The following is an 18,874-nucleotide window of genomic DNA, read 5'->3' on the forward strand; positions in this document are numbered from 1 at the left end:
ATATAAGCAGGAGACGTTTACAGTTCATCACTTCTTGGTGAGTGGGCCAGCCGATGCTCAGATCTATCCTGCACGCGTAGTGATCCTCCGGACGCAACGAAGCTTTCGTTAGGTAACATCAGTAAGCGACGCGATGCGGCAGCAAAGCAGTAACCATGATGTATACGCTACAAATCAGCTCCGGTCCGGTCCGGTCCGGTCCGGTCCACGAGTGGTCACAGATAGATAGGGGCCTGCAGTTCCGACTAAAAAAAATCTACTCCGAGCTGAGGACTGAGTAGTGGCGTGTCCATTGTGAGAGCGAATTGCCAACCTCTGAAAATCGGAGATGTTTGGTTACTACCTATACTTTGCCACACTTAATTTTAGCTAAATTTAATTAAGTCGGTAGGTGTTTGGTTAGTAATTAAATTTAGGTAAAATTCTTTTAGGCTCTACGTGCCATAGGCAAAAAAAAAAAGTATGCAAGATTCCCTCAGATGTGAAAGGTGTGGTGGTCAAATTTTTTGACCCATTTATCTCACTTAAAGTGTGACAAAATATGATTAGCAACTCTCGAAACTACAGCGTTTACCCTCTCCACCACCGCTTCGCACTCGCAGGACGCAGACTCGCTGTCATCCGAAAGCAGACAACGCGCTGTCGTTGACACCACTTTCAGATACAGTATTTCCTCTGCACGAGGGTGACCGGTGACGGGCATGGAATCACTTAAGCCTTGATGCAGTAACTGTGCGCCTGAATCGATATCAGATGAGATGCGCTTTGGCATCTGCACAGCAACGCAACAGACCTCGTGCGACGACCGCCGGCCGGCCGGCCCCGTCGACAGGAACAACGAATGCAGCAGCTCGACAACAAGGAGGCAAATGGCTTCGCAGTTTCACATAATTCAGAGCAGATGGAACACGCCACATCGATCCGCCCCGTGGCCAGTGCGCCGGCCTCACGGAGAGCGAAATGCGTGATCCCGGAGCGACTTCGTGTTCCGCCGAGGGACAGACAGCGCCCGTACGTGCGGACACATGACGCCGCCTGGGGCGGGTTGCTTTGCTTGCTCCGATGAGCTGCTAGCCGTTCGTGAACAGGGCCGGCCGGGTCGCCGGGATGAAATGAAACAGCGGGTGCAACGGCCAGCGGGGAGCCGGAAAACCAGCGACATCCACGACGTCTTCGCGCGCTCGAGGTCGCGTCCCGCGACCGGGATCCGAGGACGGTGACGCCTCGCCTCGCTGCTGCTCGATCGGCGGCGTCTGCCGGGGACAGCGTCTGGTGAGCGGTGACGGTACGAGGCGGCGCTGTCCGCTGGGGGCGGCGACGACCCCCGCGGTTGACCGCGGAACAGTGGACCGTGGGCTCGCCCCGGCCGGTCGGGTTGGAGGCATGCGCTCTTCCCGGATGTGGGACGTGGTGCGCCGCCAGCCGCAGCTGCTGCCGGCACCGGAAGCGGCCACGAGGGTGTCGCCGTCACGCCGTACGGAGCCGGGCCGGGGTGCTGAGAGGCTCCTGATGAGGGGCTAGTCCGGTTGCCGTGCAGTGCAGGGATTTCAGCTGAGCTGAGGCAGCAATCGATTGCTCCCGGGCCGGCGTGTCTCGGTGCCTTGCGGTTGCGGAGCAATTTGCGTATTTGCATGATTGGTTGTTTGCCACCCGGGGCAGCCACTATTGGAAAAGAAGATGCCATGGAAAGTGCCATCAGCCTGCTGACTAGCATATGACATGCTGGTAACCATTTTACAGTAGTATACGCTTCATGCGGTAAACTTCTCTTTTGAAGATCTTATCTAACTTTATCCAAGTTTACAAAAAATAGTACTACCTCAACCTATAATTTGGACCAGAGAAAGTACCAAACAAATATATTGTGAAAAAACAAAGCAACCATTATTCACATAGCCAGATATAAAGTCAGACGCTTGCCTGTTTGTTCACACACACATGACATAGTATTAGTGAGACACATACGACGGCACCACTTAAATCATCATGGGGTTTGATCTCTGGTACATTTGGGAAAAACAACACCAGGTTTACTTGATTGTCACAAGTCACAAGTCGCAACGAACGAGACATGGAGTGGTGGGTGGTAGAAAACTAGAAATACAGCTACACACAACATCTCAAAAAAATTAGCTAATTTTATCTCTCCATTTAACTCTAATTTGACTCTTTTCTTAAAAAAACTCTCATTTGACTCTCTAAAAAATTTCTCTTCATACCAAGTTATTTACTCCAACAGACTCTCCATTTCCTTCAACTCTCTCCATCCACACACTAACGCATGGGTCCCACTCATCATCCCCTTCCTTTCCCCTTCTTTGTCCTTCTTGGTCTCACCTATGATCTCAGCTCCAACAGGGAGAGGAGCAAAGGGGTGGGAGAGGGCATGCGGGACGAGAGTGGAGATCGCGCGGGTGCAGAGGGGCGGGGAGGGGTGGGGACAGCACAGAGGAGGGGTGGGGACAACACACGGGAGGCAGATGGCGAGTGGGAATCGCTTGGCAAAGATGCCTAATGGAGAGAGAGGGATACCGAGGCAGATAGAAAAGAGAGGAAGAAGGAGAGGCTTTTGGATCACTTTTTTGTACTCCATCCGTTTCAAATTATAAGTCATTTCAAGAATCTTAGAGAGTCAAAATTTCTCAAGTTTGACCAAATTTATATAACAAAATAACAATATTTATGATAGCAATTAAGTATCATTAGAGTCTTTGTTAGCTATATTTTCATAGTATACCTATTTGATGTCATAAATTTGTATGTTTCTCTCTATAATTTTGGTCAAACTTTGAGACGATTTGACTCTTCAAGATTTTTGAAATGACTTATAATTTGGAAACGGATGATCCACCCTGACATTCGCCGCCGGCCGGCCGCCGCATCTGCCCCCTGCCGTGACCTCGTCGTCCGGGTGCACATGCACGGAGCCTCCAGTGCGTCCAGTCACGTCGTGCCGTCGCACACCGTATACCACCTGAGCTGAGACGAACCAAACTCTTCTCCATCTCCGGGCCATCTGCTCACATACATGATCCGTCCTTAGTGAAGCTGAGAGAAGCATGAAGCCACGAACTCCTCTCCCATTTCTCCGCGGGAAGAACGCAGCGACCTTCACACGGAAACAGTCTACGAAGCCGCTAGCCACGTCCGCCTGCTCCGGCCTGCCGGGTGACATCGTCAATCTCCGCGACGCTCCCGGTGCCCGCAAGGCGTTCGACGAAATTTCCAGCCGGGATGCAGTGGCGGGCTCCGACCGCGCCCTCTTTGACTACGCCCGGCGGGGGCTTGCCCGCCAGGCGCTGGGCCACTTCGTGGATGTGCACCGGCGCCACGGTGGACGCGTTGGAGCCGCCGCGCTGTCGTGCGTCCTTAAGGTATGCAGTTCAGTGCCAGATAGAGCTCTCGGTCTCGGGGAACAGCTGCACGGCCTGTGCGTGAAGTGCGGCCATGATCTCGGCGACGTCAGCGTGGGCACATCGCTTGTTGACATGTACATGAAGTGCCGCTGCGTCGAGGATGGGAGTAAGGTGTTCGAGGGGATTCCCGAGAGCGAGAGGAACGTCGTCACGTGGACGTCGTTGCTCAATGGGTACATGCAAGCCGGGGCGCATTTGGATGTCATGGCGCTCTTCTTCAGGATGCGCGCAGAAGGGGTCTGGCCCAATCAGTTCACATTTGCTAGTGTTTTCTCTGTGGTGGCCAGCCAGGGAGCCGTTGATATCGGGAGGTGCGTGCATGCTCAATCAATTAAGTTTGGTTGCTGCTCAACTGTCTTTATATGCAACTCGTTGATGAACATGTACGCAAAGTGTGGACTGATTGAACAAGCCAAGGCCCTGTTTTGCGGGATGGAGATTAGGGACGTGGTGTCGTGGAACATATTGATGGCTGGCCTTTTGTTGAACAAGCGTGAACTGGAAGCGCTGCAGCTGTTCCTTGATTCACGATCTAGTATTGCCAAGCTTACACACGCGACGTACTCAACTGTGATCAAATTATGTGCAAATCTCAAACAGCTTAGCTTGGCACAACAACACCACAGCAGTGTTCTGAAACGTGGATTTCATTCGTATGGCAATGTATTGACAGCCCTCATGGATGCCTATAGCAAATGTGGTGAATTGGATAATGCTTTAAGCATATTCTCGTCGATGCCAGAATCTAAAAATGTTGTTTCATGGACTGCTATGATCTATGGGTGCATTCAGAATGGTGATATACCTCTTGCAGCTGCTCATTTTAGCAGAATGAGAGAAGATGGTGTTGCTCCAAATGAGTTCACCTACTCGACAATGCTGACAGCATCAGTGGCCAGCTTGCCTCCCCAAATTCATGCTCAGGTGATAAAGACAAACTATCAGAGTTCGACAACTGTTGGAACTGCACTTCTGCACTCTTACTCGAAACTTTGCAGCACTGAAGAAGCCCTTTCTATATTCGAAATGATTGACCAGAAGGATGTTGTTACATGGTCTGCAATGTTGACTTGCTATGCCCGAGCTGGTGATTGCGATGGTGCCACAAATGTATTCATCAAGATGTCCATGCATGGTGTGAAGCCAAATGAGTTCACAATCTCTAGTGCCATTGACGCTTGTGCTAGTCCTACTGCCGGTGTTGACCTGGGTAGACAGTTCCATGCTATTTCAATAAAACACAGATGCCAGGATGCAATCTGTGTCAGCAGCGCACTTATCAGCATGTATGCAAGGAAAGGGAGCATCGAGAGTGCTCAGAGTGTCTTTGAGAGGCAAAGAGATAGAGATTTAGTGTCATGGAACTCAATGATATCAGGGTATGCACATCATGGTTACAGCCAAAAAGCCCTTGATATATTTCGGCAGATGGAAGTTGAGGGCATTGAGATGGATGGTGTCACATTCCTTGCAGTGATCATGGGATGCGCTCATGCTGGTCTTATCGAAGAAGGCCGGCAACACTTTGACTCGATGATCAGGGACTACGAGATTACTCCAACCATGGATCATTACACGTGCATGGTGGATCTCTATAGCCGTGCTGGCAAGCTGGATGAAACAATGAACCTCATAGAAGGCATGCCATTCCCAGCAGGTCCAATGCTATGGCGGACATTGCTAAGTGCTTGTAGAGTTCACAAGAATGTTGAGCTTGGAAAGTTGGCTGCAGAGAAGCTGCTGTCATTTGAACCTCTTGACTCAGCTACATATGTGCTTCTCTCCAACATTTATTCAGCTGCCGGGAAGTGGAAAGAGAAGGATGTAGTGAGGAAACTCATGGACACTAGAAAGGTGAAGAAAGAAGCTGGGTTCAGCTGGATTCAGATCAAGAACAAAGTTCATTCCTTTATAGCTTCAGACAAGTCACATCCTTTATCAGAACAGATATATGCAAAGCTCAAGGCAATAACAGCTAGGTTGAAGAAAGAAGGCTATTGTCCTGACACAAGCTTTGTGCTTCATGAAATGGCCGAAGAGCAGAAAGAAGCCATATTGGCTATGCACAGTGAGCGGCTAGCCCTTGCCTTTGGCTTGATAGCTACCCCACCAGGGACACCCCTTCAAATTGTCAAAAACCTGCGGGTGTGTGGGGACTGCCACACGGTGATGAAAATGATCTCCATAATTGAGGATAGGAAGATTGTAATGCGAGATTGCAGCAGGTTCCACCACTTCAGTTCAGGGATCTGCTCCTGTGGCGATTTCTGGTAAATGGACTCAGAACAAATTGGCTGTGGATGCAATACTCTGGTGATATTGCCCTTTGAACATCACTGGTAAATTGACTCTGGTTGTCAGATTTCTACAAGCCTAGAAATAATGTTTTTGAGGCTTGTAGAGGCATAAAGCAGGAATATCAGTGCTGGGGTTTGTTGGAACTGTTACTCATGCAGATGTGGTTCAACAGGCGATTGGTACTGCAATATTGTAACTCATGTCAAATTCCTGTTGTAGTTCTTACTTCTTTTGGTCAAATTGTTCTGATAACTTTTAGGTGATTGTAATTTGCTATGCTCCCTTATTGTTTTATCATAAGTAGGATGAGGAGAATGCCAAGGCTATGTCACTGTTTGAGGGTGTTGTTCAGCGAAATGACGAAATTGAAGATGATGGAAAAAAAAGTTGAGAACTTGATCCGGGGAATCTTAGCTGGAAATATTTTTGATCTAGGATCTGCACAGGTGTGTTGAGTTTCTTTTTGGGCTTCACTTATTGTGGAACCTCCACTGTTGGTTTTCTGTTATTGTTGTTATGTGGAAGCTCTAGCAACATTACGTCGTATCTCATATGTAGAATCAACAAAGCCATCTTGATATTTTTTTCTTTCAAGTCCTCTTAAAATAGTAACATTTATACTGTTAAACAAATGCTCTTTCTTCTGTATTCCACGAAACTGTTACATGCATGGACTTCTAATAACTCTTTTTTTCTTGTATTTTGAAGCTTGCAGAAGTTTTTGCAAAAGATGGCATGTCGTTCTTGGCAAGTTGCCAAAATCTTGTATCTCGACCTTGGGTTATTGATGACCTTGATGCTTTTAAGAGCAAATGGGCCAAGAAATCATGGGAAAAGGTATTCTTTTATTGCTGTCTAATTTTATTGCTACGTGTCAACCTGGATGCCACATATGTAATTGCCTATTTTGTTATGGTCTCAGCATCACAGTTTATGCACAGATGTACAATACACATGTAAACAGTAAATATGATTGTGTACTGTTTGGCTCCTTTTTAACATACTATCATCATCTTATGATTCATCTTTACAAAAATATTTGAAGCTTGCAACCATATAAGCCACTGCTGTTCTGGTTCCATGGCAATCTTAAGGTTGGTAACTGTTACTGGCCTAGTTATTACTCCCTCCTTAAACTACGTTTGCCTAGACTCTAGAGTACACAATGTGCATTAACCAAGGAAATATCACAACAACAACAACATAACCTTTTTTCCCAAGCAAGTTGGGGTAGGCTAGAGATGAAACCCGAAAGAAATAAGTTCAAGGTTCAGGCACATTGATAGCTAGTCTCCAAGCGCTCCTATCCAAAGCTATCTCTTTAGAGATATTCCAATCCTTAAGGTCTCTCTTAACCGACTCATCCCACGTCAGTTTAGGTTTACCTCTACCCCTCTTTACATTATCGACCCGCTCAAGAACACCATTATGCACCGGCGCCTCAGGAGGCCTTCGTTGGACATGTCCAAACCATCTCAGCCGATGCTGGGTAAGTTTCTCCTCAATTGGTGCCACCCCGACCCTATCCCGAATAACTTCGTTCCGGACTTTATCCCTCCTTGTGTGCCCGCAAAACCACCGCAACATCCGCATCTCTGCTACACTCAGTTGCTGGACATGTCGCCTTTTTGTAGGCCAACATTCAGCACCGTATAACATCGCCGGACGAATTGTTGTCCTATAGAATTTGCCTTTTAGCTTTTGTGGCACCCTCTTGTCACAAAGGATGCCAGAAGCTTGCCGCCATTTCAACCAGCCAGCTGAAATTCTATACCTAACATCTTCATCAATGTCGCCATCCTTTTGTAGCACCGATCCTAAATACCGAAAAGTATCCTTCAGGACCACCACTTGCCCATCTAGACTAACGTCTCCCCCCTCATGCCTAGTCGCGCTGAAATCGCACATCATGTACTCGGTCTTGGTCCTACTAAGTTTGAACCTTTTCAACTCTAACGTGCGTCTCCACAGCTCTAACTTCCTATTAGCTAACACAGTACAACTAATTCTCTTCTTTGGAAGTATTTAATGAGGGGTAGAATGTAGAAACACTGCAACATCTACACTCCTGTTATTCTCAATGGACAAACATTATGAAAGATATTCTCCCGATGCCATGGATAAACATAGCAAAGCATAGTGAGTACTGTTTAACGGTTGACCCTCAAGTTATTAAGGTCCATTTCTAGTGAAGGAAAAGCTCCCTGATTTGCGAATTGAATTGTTTCCTGTGGAATTTAACATTCAACAGCCTCTAGTAACTAATTTCTCGAATGGGTTTTATTTTTCTGCACATTGCAGAGATGTTAGTGATTTGTAATTCATGTATCTAGTATTGATAGTATTTAGTAGAAACTCTGGATACACATCAACTCCGGGTGAAGCCCATTTGGTGCACAGCGTTTCATATATTATAATTTTATATTTCTACAATAAAAGTAATTTTTAGAGACTGTACATCATCGTAATAATGATGAAATATTTTACAACATAAGTATATATGTATCTAAGTCCTTTTCTATGAAATGTTGTAGGCAGCTATCTTTGTCGATAACTCTGGTGCTGATGTTATCTTGGGAATATTACCATTTGCGAGGGAGTTGTTCCAACGTGGCCCAATGGTTTGTATTAACTCTTTCATTCTGCTTTTGTGATATTCTTAGAGTAGGACTGATCCCTGGAAGTCCTGGATAAGGTTTGGCCTATTACCTTTCTGTTTCAATCAGAAATTTTCACTTTAGAACACATTACTAACTTTACAAGTTTTAATAATGTTGAAATTAAAATTTGTAAAACAAATCATATTGAACTCTAGCTATGAGCCTATGGCCTCTGAAATATAATGAAAGCACATCACCTTTTATTTTTTGAAATCACATTGTGAATCGACTGGTACTGTAGGGCTACTTTTAAGCTGTCCAATAACTTGCATGAATTATTCAACCTGGCAAGTTTTTCATGTCGTCATATTTGAAGTCTCAGGACCTGCTTGGATACTTTAGCTCCTAGGAGCTCTGTTCTCAAAAAGTAGCAGTGTTGCAGTTGCACAACATGACAAACTACATGGTTTTTTTATCTTGACTTTTAGAAAAGCCTGATTTTCAAATACCAGTTTCACTCTAACAACCACTTAAACATTTGCACCCTCCAACTAATTCATGTGTAATTAAACTTGTTTTCATAAAAGCAAAAATATGTATTTTAATAAAAGTGACTACAGCAGTTTTTAACTAAACTGTTTCTGGTATCCAGTTTCTAAGCAGAAGACAGTGGTAGCGTTTTCTGCTTCTTGTGCGTTAGGAAAACTAACTGTCGATCAGAGATGATCCTAGTAGACTCAATAATCATATGTATTCTCATTAGGGTCCTGAGAAACCAATCTGAGTGAGCATGAAAAAAGAAAAAACTGAAGGATGATGTTTGTGCAGCTAAGCCAGTGGGCACTGGAGACAAAATGTTAGTTGTACCGTCCAAATGAAGCCATCTGTTTATGACTATCAGCTTTAAAACCAGCTTTTTCTGGAAGTTATAAAAATTCTACCATAAATCTTCTAAGCAGCCACTACAGTGACCTAATATCGCCAGTTTTATAAATTTCAGAGAAATACTATGGAGTGCATCCTGTTTCCGCACTGTTGTATTTAAAGCAGTTATTTACGAAGTAATTTTCTCCCAGTTTGGTTTGCTTACAACTGTCTTCTGCGTACCTGTAACTGTATCAAGTATTTTTGTTTATTTTTGAATAGTTTACTATTGATTAAGATTTTCTTCCACAGATGATTGGCGCTTTATTCTTAATATCCAAGAAAAAATTAATACAGCTAATAATACAGCTTATTAGCCTGCTGCAAGAGAGAGAATAGGAGAGAATAATGGCTTGTATTCCTCCAAACTCTAGAAGGGTGGGATATATAGATCATATACATGGGCCTCTAGACATGGGCTCACATATACACCAACACCCCCCCGCAGTCTGAACTACCGGCGCAGCGGTGTTCAAGACTGGACAAGAAGAAATTACAAATAGAGTACAAAAGGGCAAATACCTCCCAGCCACAACTAGCCACCAGCTACGTTGAGGCTGGAGCGAAACTCCGAGAAGGTCGAGGAGGGCAGTCCCTTGTTGAAGATGTCAGCAAACTGGGAGGTAGTCGGGACATAGAGTACCCGAACATCGCCGATGTAGACTCTGTCGCGCACGAAGTGTAGGTCGATCTCCACATGCTTCGTCCACTGATGCTGGACGGGGTTGGTGGAGAGATACACGGCGCTGACGTTGCCGCAGTAGACGAACGTGCTCTTGGCGAGCGGGCTGTGGAGCTCCGCCAAGAGCTGTCGTAGCCAGGACGCCTCGGCCACGCCGTTAGCGACGGCCCGGTACTCCGCCTCAGCACTGGAGCGGGAGACAACTGGCTGCCGCTTGGACGACCAGGAGACCAGGTTGCCGCCCAGGAAGACAGCGTAGCCGGAAGTGGAGAGACGAGTGTCCGGGCAGCCAGCCCAGTCAGCGTCGGTGTAGACCACCAGCTCAGCAGAGGACGAGCGGTGAAGCACCAGGCCGAGGTCCACAGTGCCGCGGAGGAGACGCTTCAGCGCAGCAAGGTGCGACTCCCGGGGATCATGCATATGGAGACAGACCTGCTGAACAGCGTAGGTGAGGTCCGGCCTGGTGAAGGTGAGGTACTGCAAAGCGCCAGTCAGACTCCGGTAGGCAGTAGGATCAGCCACCGGATCACCCAGATCAGCAGACAGCTTCGCCTGAGTGTCGACAGGAGTAGAGCAGGGCTTGCAATCAGTCATCCCAGCCCGCTCCAGAATATCGAGTGCGTACTGCCACTGGTGAAGGAGAAGGCCAGACGGGCGAGGCTCAACAGTGACGCCCAAGAAGTGGTGGAGCTCACCCAGATCCTTTATAGCAAACTACTGCTGCAGAGAGGAGATGATACTCTGAAGCAACTGCTGACTGGAGGCTGTGAGCACAATGTCATCGACATAGAGCAGCAGATATGCAGTCTCATCCCCACTGCGGTAGATGAAGAGAGACATGTCAGACTTGGCCTCGGTTAATCCCAATGTCAGCAAGAACGTGGCGAACCGAGAGTACCAAGCCCGAGGAGCCTGCTTCAGACCATAGAGAAACTTATTGAGTCGGCAGACCATATCCGGACAACTTGAGTCCACAAATCCCGCTGGCTGAGAGCAGTAGACAGTCTCTGACAGAGTGCCGTGAAGAAACACATTTTTCACGTCCAGCTGGTGCACAGGCCAGGAGCGCGAGAGCGCAAGCGAGAGGACCGTGCGTACGGTAGTAGGCTTCACCACTGGGCTGAAGGTCTCATCATAGTCCACACCAGGCCGCTGGGTGAAACCCCGGAGAACCCAGCGAGCCTTATAGCGCTCTAGTGTGCCGTCAGCCCGACGCTTATGCGTCCAGATCCACTTGCCTGTGACCACATTGCCACCAGACGGACGCGGCACGAGGTCCCACGTCTGGTTAGCAAGAAGAGCCGCGTACTCCTCTTCTATCGCGCGACATCAGTGAGGATCCGCCAAGGCGTCGCGGACAGAGGAGGGTACCGGAGAGACCAGCGGCTCTCCCTCGGTGGCGGAGAGAGTCGCAGCCTGAGACGCCATCCGCCGAGTCACCATGGGATGGACATGTCGAGGATCCCGATGGACGACGGGCGGGTGGTACACCGCCGGCTCGACTCGAGAGCGAGGCGGCGGAGGCGGCGATGGCTCCGGTGTAGGCGTCGCAGGAGCCTTCGGAGCCGTAGGCGGCGCCGGTGTCGGCGCCGACCGACGCCGGCACACCTGCACCAGCTGAGCGTACCGCGGCGGCGCCGGTGCCGGCGCCGAACGACGCTGGTACACCTGCACCGGCTGAACGTACCGCGCAGGTGCGGGTGGAGGCACCGGGGCCGCGCACGGCACGACAGGAGGTCCGGGGGCCGCGCGTGGCGCTGCAGGGGTCACCGGAAGCGGTGCCGGTGCACCGGGAAAACCTGCAGGGAAATGGCAGACATGTAACGGTGGCTGAACCACCGGGTCAGTCGGAAACAGAGACTCCAACTCAGGGCCAGGAGGAGGTGTGGAGTAGGGGAAATCCGACTCGTCAAAGATGACGTGTCGGGAGATCAGGACGCGGCGAGAGGTGAGGTCAAAACATCGGTACCCCTTGTGGTCAGGGGAGTATCCAAGGAACACACAACGAGTCGAGCGGGGCGCCAGCTTGTGAGAAGCGGTGGCGGAGGTGTTAGGGTAACACGCACACACGAAGACCCGAAGGTGGTCGTAGCGAGGAGGGGTACCGAAGAGGGAGTGGTGTGGAGTGGGAGCAGAAGAAGCAGTGGACGGAAGACGGTTAAGCAAGTAGGTGGCAGTGTGGAGGCTCTCGGCCCAGAAGCGCGGGGGCAGAGATGCCTGGATCAGAAGGGTGCGCACGACGTCGTTCGTCGTGCGAATCATCCGCTTAGCCTTGCCGTTCTGAGGAGAGGTATACGGACAAGACATACGCAGCTGAACACCCCGAGAGAGGAGCAACAAGGAGGGGGTCGGTCCGGGATCCAGATCCAGAGGGCGGAGCCTGGTGGGTCCTGGCGGCGAGAAGGGCCGCGGCGAGATCAGTTTCGGCCGTAGCAGCGCCGGCGGCGATCGGTTGCCCGCTGAAGGCGGCGGCGGCGAACGGCGCGTCTGCGGGGGGCATCCCGAACGCAGGTCACGCGGCGGCGAGGGAGGCAGCGGCTCGCGCGGGGTCCCTGGGCGCGACAGCCTGCGCGGCGTGCATGGCGGACAGGGCGGCCGCGAGGCGGGCGGTGACGGCGGCGGCGGCTGGCACGACCGCGCCCGCAGCCCCCGCGCCGTAGGCGGCGGCGCTGGGTGCGCCCACGGCCGCGGCGCCCGCGCCCAGGGCGGCGGCGGTGGCTGCAGCCGAGTCGGCGGCGATGGCAGTGGCGCCCGCGGCGAGTGCAGCGGCGCCCGCGGTGTCCTCGGCGCCCGCGGCGGCGTAGGGAGGCCGAGTAGGGACGGCGGCGTGCGGCCAGGGGGAGGGGGACGGGCGGCCCGCGTCGAGGCCGTGCGGGTGCTGCCACGCCGGCGGCGCCGCGGCCTGCTGGAGTGCGCGCGCGACAGCCAGCGCGCGCTGCAGCTCGGCGGCGACCGCACCCGCGGGGGTAGCAGCAGGGGCAGGAGCGGCTGCAGCAGGGGCAGCCAGGCCCGCCCCGTCCTGCGCGGCGGCCCAAGGAGCCAGCGCCAGCTGCCCTGTAGCAGCAGCGGCGAGGGGGACCTGCGCGGCGGCCCAAGGAGCCAGCGCCAGCGGCCCTGCAGCAGCATTGGCGAGGGTGGCCGCGGGATCCGCGGCGGCCTGCCCGGCGGCCCAAGGAGCCTGCGGCCTTGCTGCAGCAGCGGCGAGGGCGGTCGCGGGATCCACGCGGCGGCGCGTCTCAAACCGCGGATCCGGCGGCGGCGCGTCCCAGGCCGCGGGTTCCTAGCCGGCGGCGGCGCGCGGGCCAGCGGGCGGCGCGGCCAGGGCAGAGGAGCCCGCGCCCAGAGCAGGGGAGCTCGCGCCCAGATGCGGCGGCGGCGCGTCCCAGGCCTCGGGTTCCTGGGCGGCAGCGGCGCGCAGGCCCTGCCACGCGCACGGCGGCGGCGCCGACACAGCAGCGGGCGGCGCGGCCAGGGCAGAGGAGCCCGCGCCCAGAGCAGAGGGAAAGGAAGAGAGGGGAGGGAAGGGAGGGGCGGCGCCGGCGGCCGGCCGGCCATGGAGGCGGCGGCGGCCGCGGCCATGCTAGGCTGATAGCATGCAAGAGAGAGAATATGAGAGAATAATGGCTTATATTCCTCCAAACACTAGAAGGGTGGGATATATAGATCCTATACATGGGCCTCTATACATGGGCTCACATATACACCAACACCTGCAATCAATTTCAACTATATGAAATTGCCTTTTCTATATGAATGGAAGAACACTACAATATATGTTATTTGTGTTGCTTAACAATGTGCCCCCCATGCGATTAGGAGGAAGAGACTATCCATCATCTCCATGCCACCTGCCACCTGTGTTTTTGCGAGCTGGTAGTTCAACTTGCTGCAGCGGGTCAGCCTGACCCTCTCTCCACTCTCCACAGCCTGGAGGGGCATCCTTAGATGACTAGTGGTCCAGGACTAGTGATGTAGTCTGGCCTGTCAACGCCTTAACTCCGTCACAATTATAGGGCCTTGGCGCTTTGGAAACCTCGCAATCGGTGTATATTTCATGGCAACTCGCCAATCCTTGCTGGAGCCTTGTTACTTGCTAGAGAGGAAATGCAGCTGTGAGGTATGGCTGGGGCTGGAGGTATTTCTTACCTGATTGCCCTAGCGCTAGGTGGAGTTTTAGGTTCTAGGCTGATTTCATTTTTTAATGGGAAAAGTCCGGTTTACACTCTCCAACTATCGCAAAAGTCTGATTTTCAACCTTCAACTACGAAACCGGACAACATAGGCCATCCAACTGTCAAAACCAAACAAATTTGGCCCCTGGGGTGGTTTTGAAGGTGGTTTCCCATTTTGTGAGAATTAAAAATATTCAATTTTACACTAAAAAATTTATAAGTAATTCATTTTAAGTCAAAAAATTATGAAATGGGTATCAAAATTTTTCTAAAAATGTAACCTATCTATTATCACATGACTTGTGAGCTATTCAGATTTAATTTTTTTTATGTTCATAATATTTGTCTACTTGCAGTTATGCCTATTATTTTTAATAACTAAGATTCAAATGGAGCAATAATAGATAGGTTACATTTTTAGAAAAAAAATTGGTACTAGTTTGATATTTTTCTAATTTAAAGTGAATTAGTTTTGATTTTTTAAATCTAACTAGATTTATTTAATTTTTTTAGAAAATGCAAAACCACCCCAAGGGCCAAATTTGCCCGGTTTTGATAGTTGGATGACCTATGTTGTTCGGTTTCGTAGTTGAAGGTTGAAAATCAGACTTTTGCCATAGTTCGAGGGTGAAAATTGAATTTTTCCCTTTTTTAATGTATAGCAGCGGGCACACATGTAATCTAAGAAACTTTGGCATATAAGGAATTTAAATGAATTAAAACATCCCAAAGACCTTGGAAAAACATTTTAAGACATTTTTGACTTGCGGAGTCTAAAGAAGCACTTGACAGGAGAGAGAGACTCTGAACCTTGTCAGCTTTGTTAAGTACTCCTGCCTCTACTAAAAAGGAGGCATATGTTATCTTTTGTTCCAACTTGGTGGGGCTTGTTCAGAACTGTCGACCAAGCTAGAATTCTTCCGACTATAAGAGCTAATATGGAAAATTGCATTTTTAGAATTCACAATAATGTGATGGGTGAACAATGGGTACTGGACATGTGCTATTTGTGTGTTGAGGCGTGTATTCATGCCAACTTTGCCTCTTTGCCTTGTGTGACATGTGCGAAAGAGAGCAAGGTTCTTGGGGTTTCTAGCTAGAATGCAGCACCTGTGTACATGCAGGCTTCGGTTTTTAAGGAAGGCTGACACTTTCCTAGCAGATTTGCTGCCTCTTTCCTAGCAAATTTCCTTGTCTTCTTCTGCATACAACTCTTGGATGCTTGATGGTGCTGTTGTATATATTTGAATATTTGATTAGTTTTATGATTTTTTCTATTAGTATAATAAATAAATTGCTAACATTGGTTACTGCAGGTGATACTTGCTGCTAACAACATGCCTTCGATCAATGACTTCACCTATCCAGAGCTGATTGAGATTATAAACAAGGTGAGCAGGAGACAGGTTGTAAATAATCTCTGATGCAAGCATCTGACTCTTGTCTTTGCAATTGTTTTTAAGCTCGAGGATGCAGATGGAAAGCTAGCAAGTGTGGATGCATCCAACCTGCTTGTTGCCAACTCTGGTAACGATCTGCCTGTAAGAATCTATCGAACCTTGCTAGACCTTCCATTGTGGTGGCCTCACTCTGGCATTATCTTTGATACTAAATAATTACTGTTGATTCAGGTTATTGATTTGTCTAGTGTGTCACCAGAACTTGCCTTTATGGCAAATGATGCTGATCTGGTTGTCCTAGAAGGCATGGTAAGCTATTGACGTCCTTGTGCATTTGAATGTCTTTGTTCAACAGACTCACTGAATTCCTGGCTGTTTGTGTTGTAGGGAAGAGCAATCGAAACTAACCTATATGCACAAATGAAATGTGACTCGATCAAGATTGGAATGGTACGTCCCCCCCCCCCCCTGCTGTCATGTTATTTATAGGATAATGCCAACTAGTTGCAGATTATGATAGGAGTTTGCAAACATTGTTGCCTTACGTTTCAGGTTAAGCATCCTGAAGTCGCGCAATTTTTAGGAGCAAGACTTTATGATTGTGTCTTCAAGTTCAACGAGGCCTGAATGCTAAGATACCTCAGATAATAACTACTGTTGCTGTCGCAATTGCAGTGCTGTAATTTTCCTCGACATCCGAAATGCTTGTTTCTATCTTCAGTAGAGATAGCAAGTGAAATAAGTCTATGTGGCTTCGTGGAGGTGCCAGCACTCAGCAAGGGTGATTGCGGAATTGTTGCCTTTTATGAATTGTTGACCAAAATGAAACTTCTGAACTTGAAGACGTATTTGTTCCCGCTGGTCTACAATGATTGTTTGGAATTGGTTGGCTACCACGGATTGCTTTATATGTACTTCAACCGTGCACTTGTACTTCCGTAGTTTTATAGTTTTTTTTTCTTTTTTTAGTATGTGTAGCTGCATATACAATCAAATACTCTATCTTCTATACACCCTGGAAACGGAGGCTTCGGAGTGCTCCTGGAGCGCTTCGTTCCACTCACGGATCGACACGTGCACGGGAGGAGAAGACCGACGCAGGCCATCGATTCCCAGGCCCCGCGCTCCTGTGGGGCCTACTGGGGGCCGCTTGGCTCTCCTCCACGGCCCGCTCGGCCACTCGCCTGCCGCGCCCCGCGAGGGCCTCCGCCGCGCAGCCGTTGCCACGCTCGAGGCCGCACCGCCGTCCGCCCTTGCTCTGCATGCTCGCCGGCCGGCTGCCCTTGCTCCGCCGCGCGTTGGCCGCTCGAGGCCCGCCGACACGCCCGCTCCTCTCGGGCGCGGCCGCTCGCGCGCCGCGCCGTCCGCCCGCGTGCGGGCTGCCTGGCCGGTCCCGCCGCGCCGCGCGCAGGCTCAGTCTCGCCTCCGCGCCGCACAGCTCCGCGGCTTCGGGGAGTGAGGAGGGGAGGGGCGCCACGAGGAGCCGATGCCGCGCGGGCCGTTCGCAGCACCGCTCCACCCTGTGCTCGTGCCGCCGCCGCCAGATCTTGTGCTCGAGCCGCCGCCGCCGAATAGAGAGGCCTCGCCGCCGAACAGAGATGCCCCGGCGAGGGACGAGGAGGGATCCAGCCCGCTGCCACCAGCTCCGCGCGCCATGGCTCAGGATCTTCCGAGGCCGGTCCTGCGCGCACAGGATCCGGGGAGGGAGGACAGCGGACGGGGCAGGCGAGCCTCCGGGTAGGAGGGGCGCAGAGAGAGCCGTCGGGGAGGAGGAGAAGCAGGAGGGGGAGGCCGGGCCGCTCGCCGGCAGAGGGGAGCCAGGGGAGGGGGTCGCGCTCCGGCGAGGGGGGCTTGGAGGGCCGCCGCCGGCCTGGGGGCTTGGAGTGGCCGCCGCCCTGGGGAGAGAAAGGGGCGGAGGGAGAGAGAGGGTGGAGTCGACGGGGTAGTGGGGGTGGGTGGGGTAAAAAATTATATAGTGTATGACATGTGGGTCCGTGAGCTGGGAGCTGAGATAAAGGATGAGATATAGAGTATGGATGAGTGCAGGTAGCCCTGGGAATGGGTCGTGATCCTGCCCAAACCCCAATCCAACCCTATTTAATTAAATAGTTGGCCCGATTCTTATCCAGCCCTTCAAATAATTAGTTTTATTCTATCCAATCCCATCCTTTAAGTAATATCATCCTAGCCCAGCTCTGATTCTTTTGGTCCATACGCAACAATCAGTCCATTAGTCCATTACCACGCTCTCTATTGTACCTCTCTTTTTGCTCTATACACATATGTAACCATCAACATATCAATTATTTTCTCCACATTTCCAAATGGGCACAGCGTAGCGCGCGGTTGACCTATTTTCTCCACATTTCCAAATGGGCGCGGAGTAGCGCGCGGTTGACCTAGTAATCTATAGTGGTGCTGTGGTGCACACACGGAGAGTCCTTCCACAATATTCGAATTCTTTATTGTTATATTCAACGATTTTCACTACTGCTATAAGAAGATGTTGCCCTTAATGATCAATGGAAAGGAGGCCCTAGATCCTCTGCATCAAGTGAGTCACTATTTTTTTCCTTTCCAGAGCAAGAATAGTCATGCAAGATAGACATTTTTTTACCATTGATAAGAATGGTAAACAAATGTCTAGAGGTTGATGTGTATTTTGTTTCCATTCTCATCTTAGCTTCATCTTCGGACTGTCTCAGGGCATACAAGCAGCTTGAACAGTAATGCTGTCTTTAGTGTTCTGCACTTAATTTTGCACAATGATGTGCTGTTCTATGAGAAGGGCATATTTAGAAACATCTAAAGCATCGGTTTATGTAGACCATTTCAATAACAGCGCCTATATGCAGGTGGATTTAAATCATTGACTGAACACTTCATGTAGAAATATTTCAGTGATCTTAAAGGCATTTGAAGATGGTCACTTCTTATGCAGGTATAATTTGAACGCTTACATGGTCAATCAGGAAATCTGGAAATGGCAAAAACTTACAAACTGTTTACTGCACGTTTTTAACTGTTCCCATGTTTAAACATGCATTACTTGTTCATTGAGCAGTATGCCTAAAATATTCCTTTTCTGACTTTTCTGATATCCAAATTGGTTTTCAATATTGCAGAACCAGTGATAACCGGCCTTCCTGTTAGTAACTATTTAATATTTTATGATCCCTCTGAATCAAAATACATGTCGTTTTGGGATTCCTATAGGTCAAACCTTTTAAATTTTGACTATTAATAAACAAAACTTACATAGGTTGACAGTGTAAGATATATGTTACTAGATAGACCATGACATGTAACAATTAACTATCTTTCTTTGAAATGTTATATTTCCATAGAAAGAGAAAATTTACAATGATGGAAAAAAATAGGA

General features: G+C 49.7%; 1 protein-coding gene and 1 pseudogene across 1 annotated transcript; both read left to right on the forward strand.

Annotated features, from left to right (window-relative positions):
• The first annotated feature begins 2,846 nt into the window (after positions 1 to 2,846).
• On the forward strand, positions 2,847 to 6,160 carry LOC120665326 (pentatricopeptide repeat-containing protein At2g27610-like). The gene is made up of 2 exons (XM_039944868.1): positions 2,847 to 5,893; positions 6,019 to 6,160. The coding sequence occupies exon 1, from the start codon at positions 3,060 to 3,062 to the stop codon at positions 5,688 to 5,690; it is 2,631 nt and encodes an 876-aa protein (XP_039800802.1). The 5' UTR covers positions 2,847 to 3,059; the 3' UTR covers positions 5,691 to 5,893; positions 6,019 to 6,160.
• On the forward strand, positions 5,873 to 16,433 carry LOC120667690 (annotated as a pseudogene).
• The last annotated feature ends 2,441 nt before the right edge of the window (positions 16,434 to 18,874 follow it).

This window comes from Panicum virgatum, chromosome 3N, assembly GCF_016808335.1.
Source record: "Panicum virgatum strain AP13 chromosome 3N, P.virgatum_v5, whole genome shotgun sequence".
In the NCBI taxonomy this organism is placed as follows: Eukaryota; Viridiplantae; Streptophyta; class Magnoliopsida; order Poales; family Poaceae; genus Panicum; species Panicum virgatum.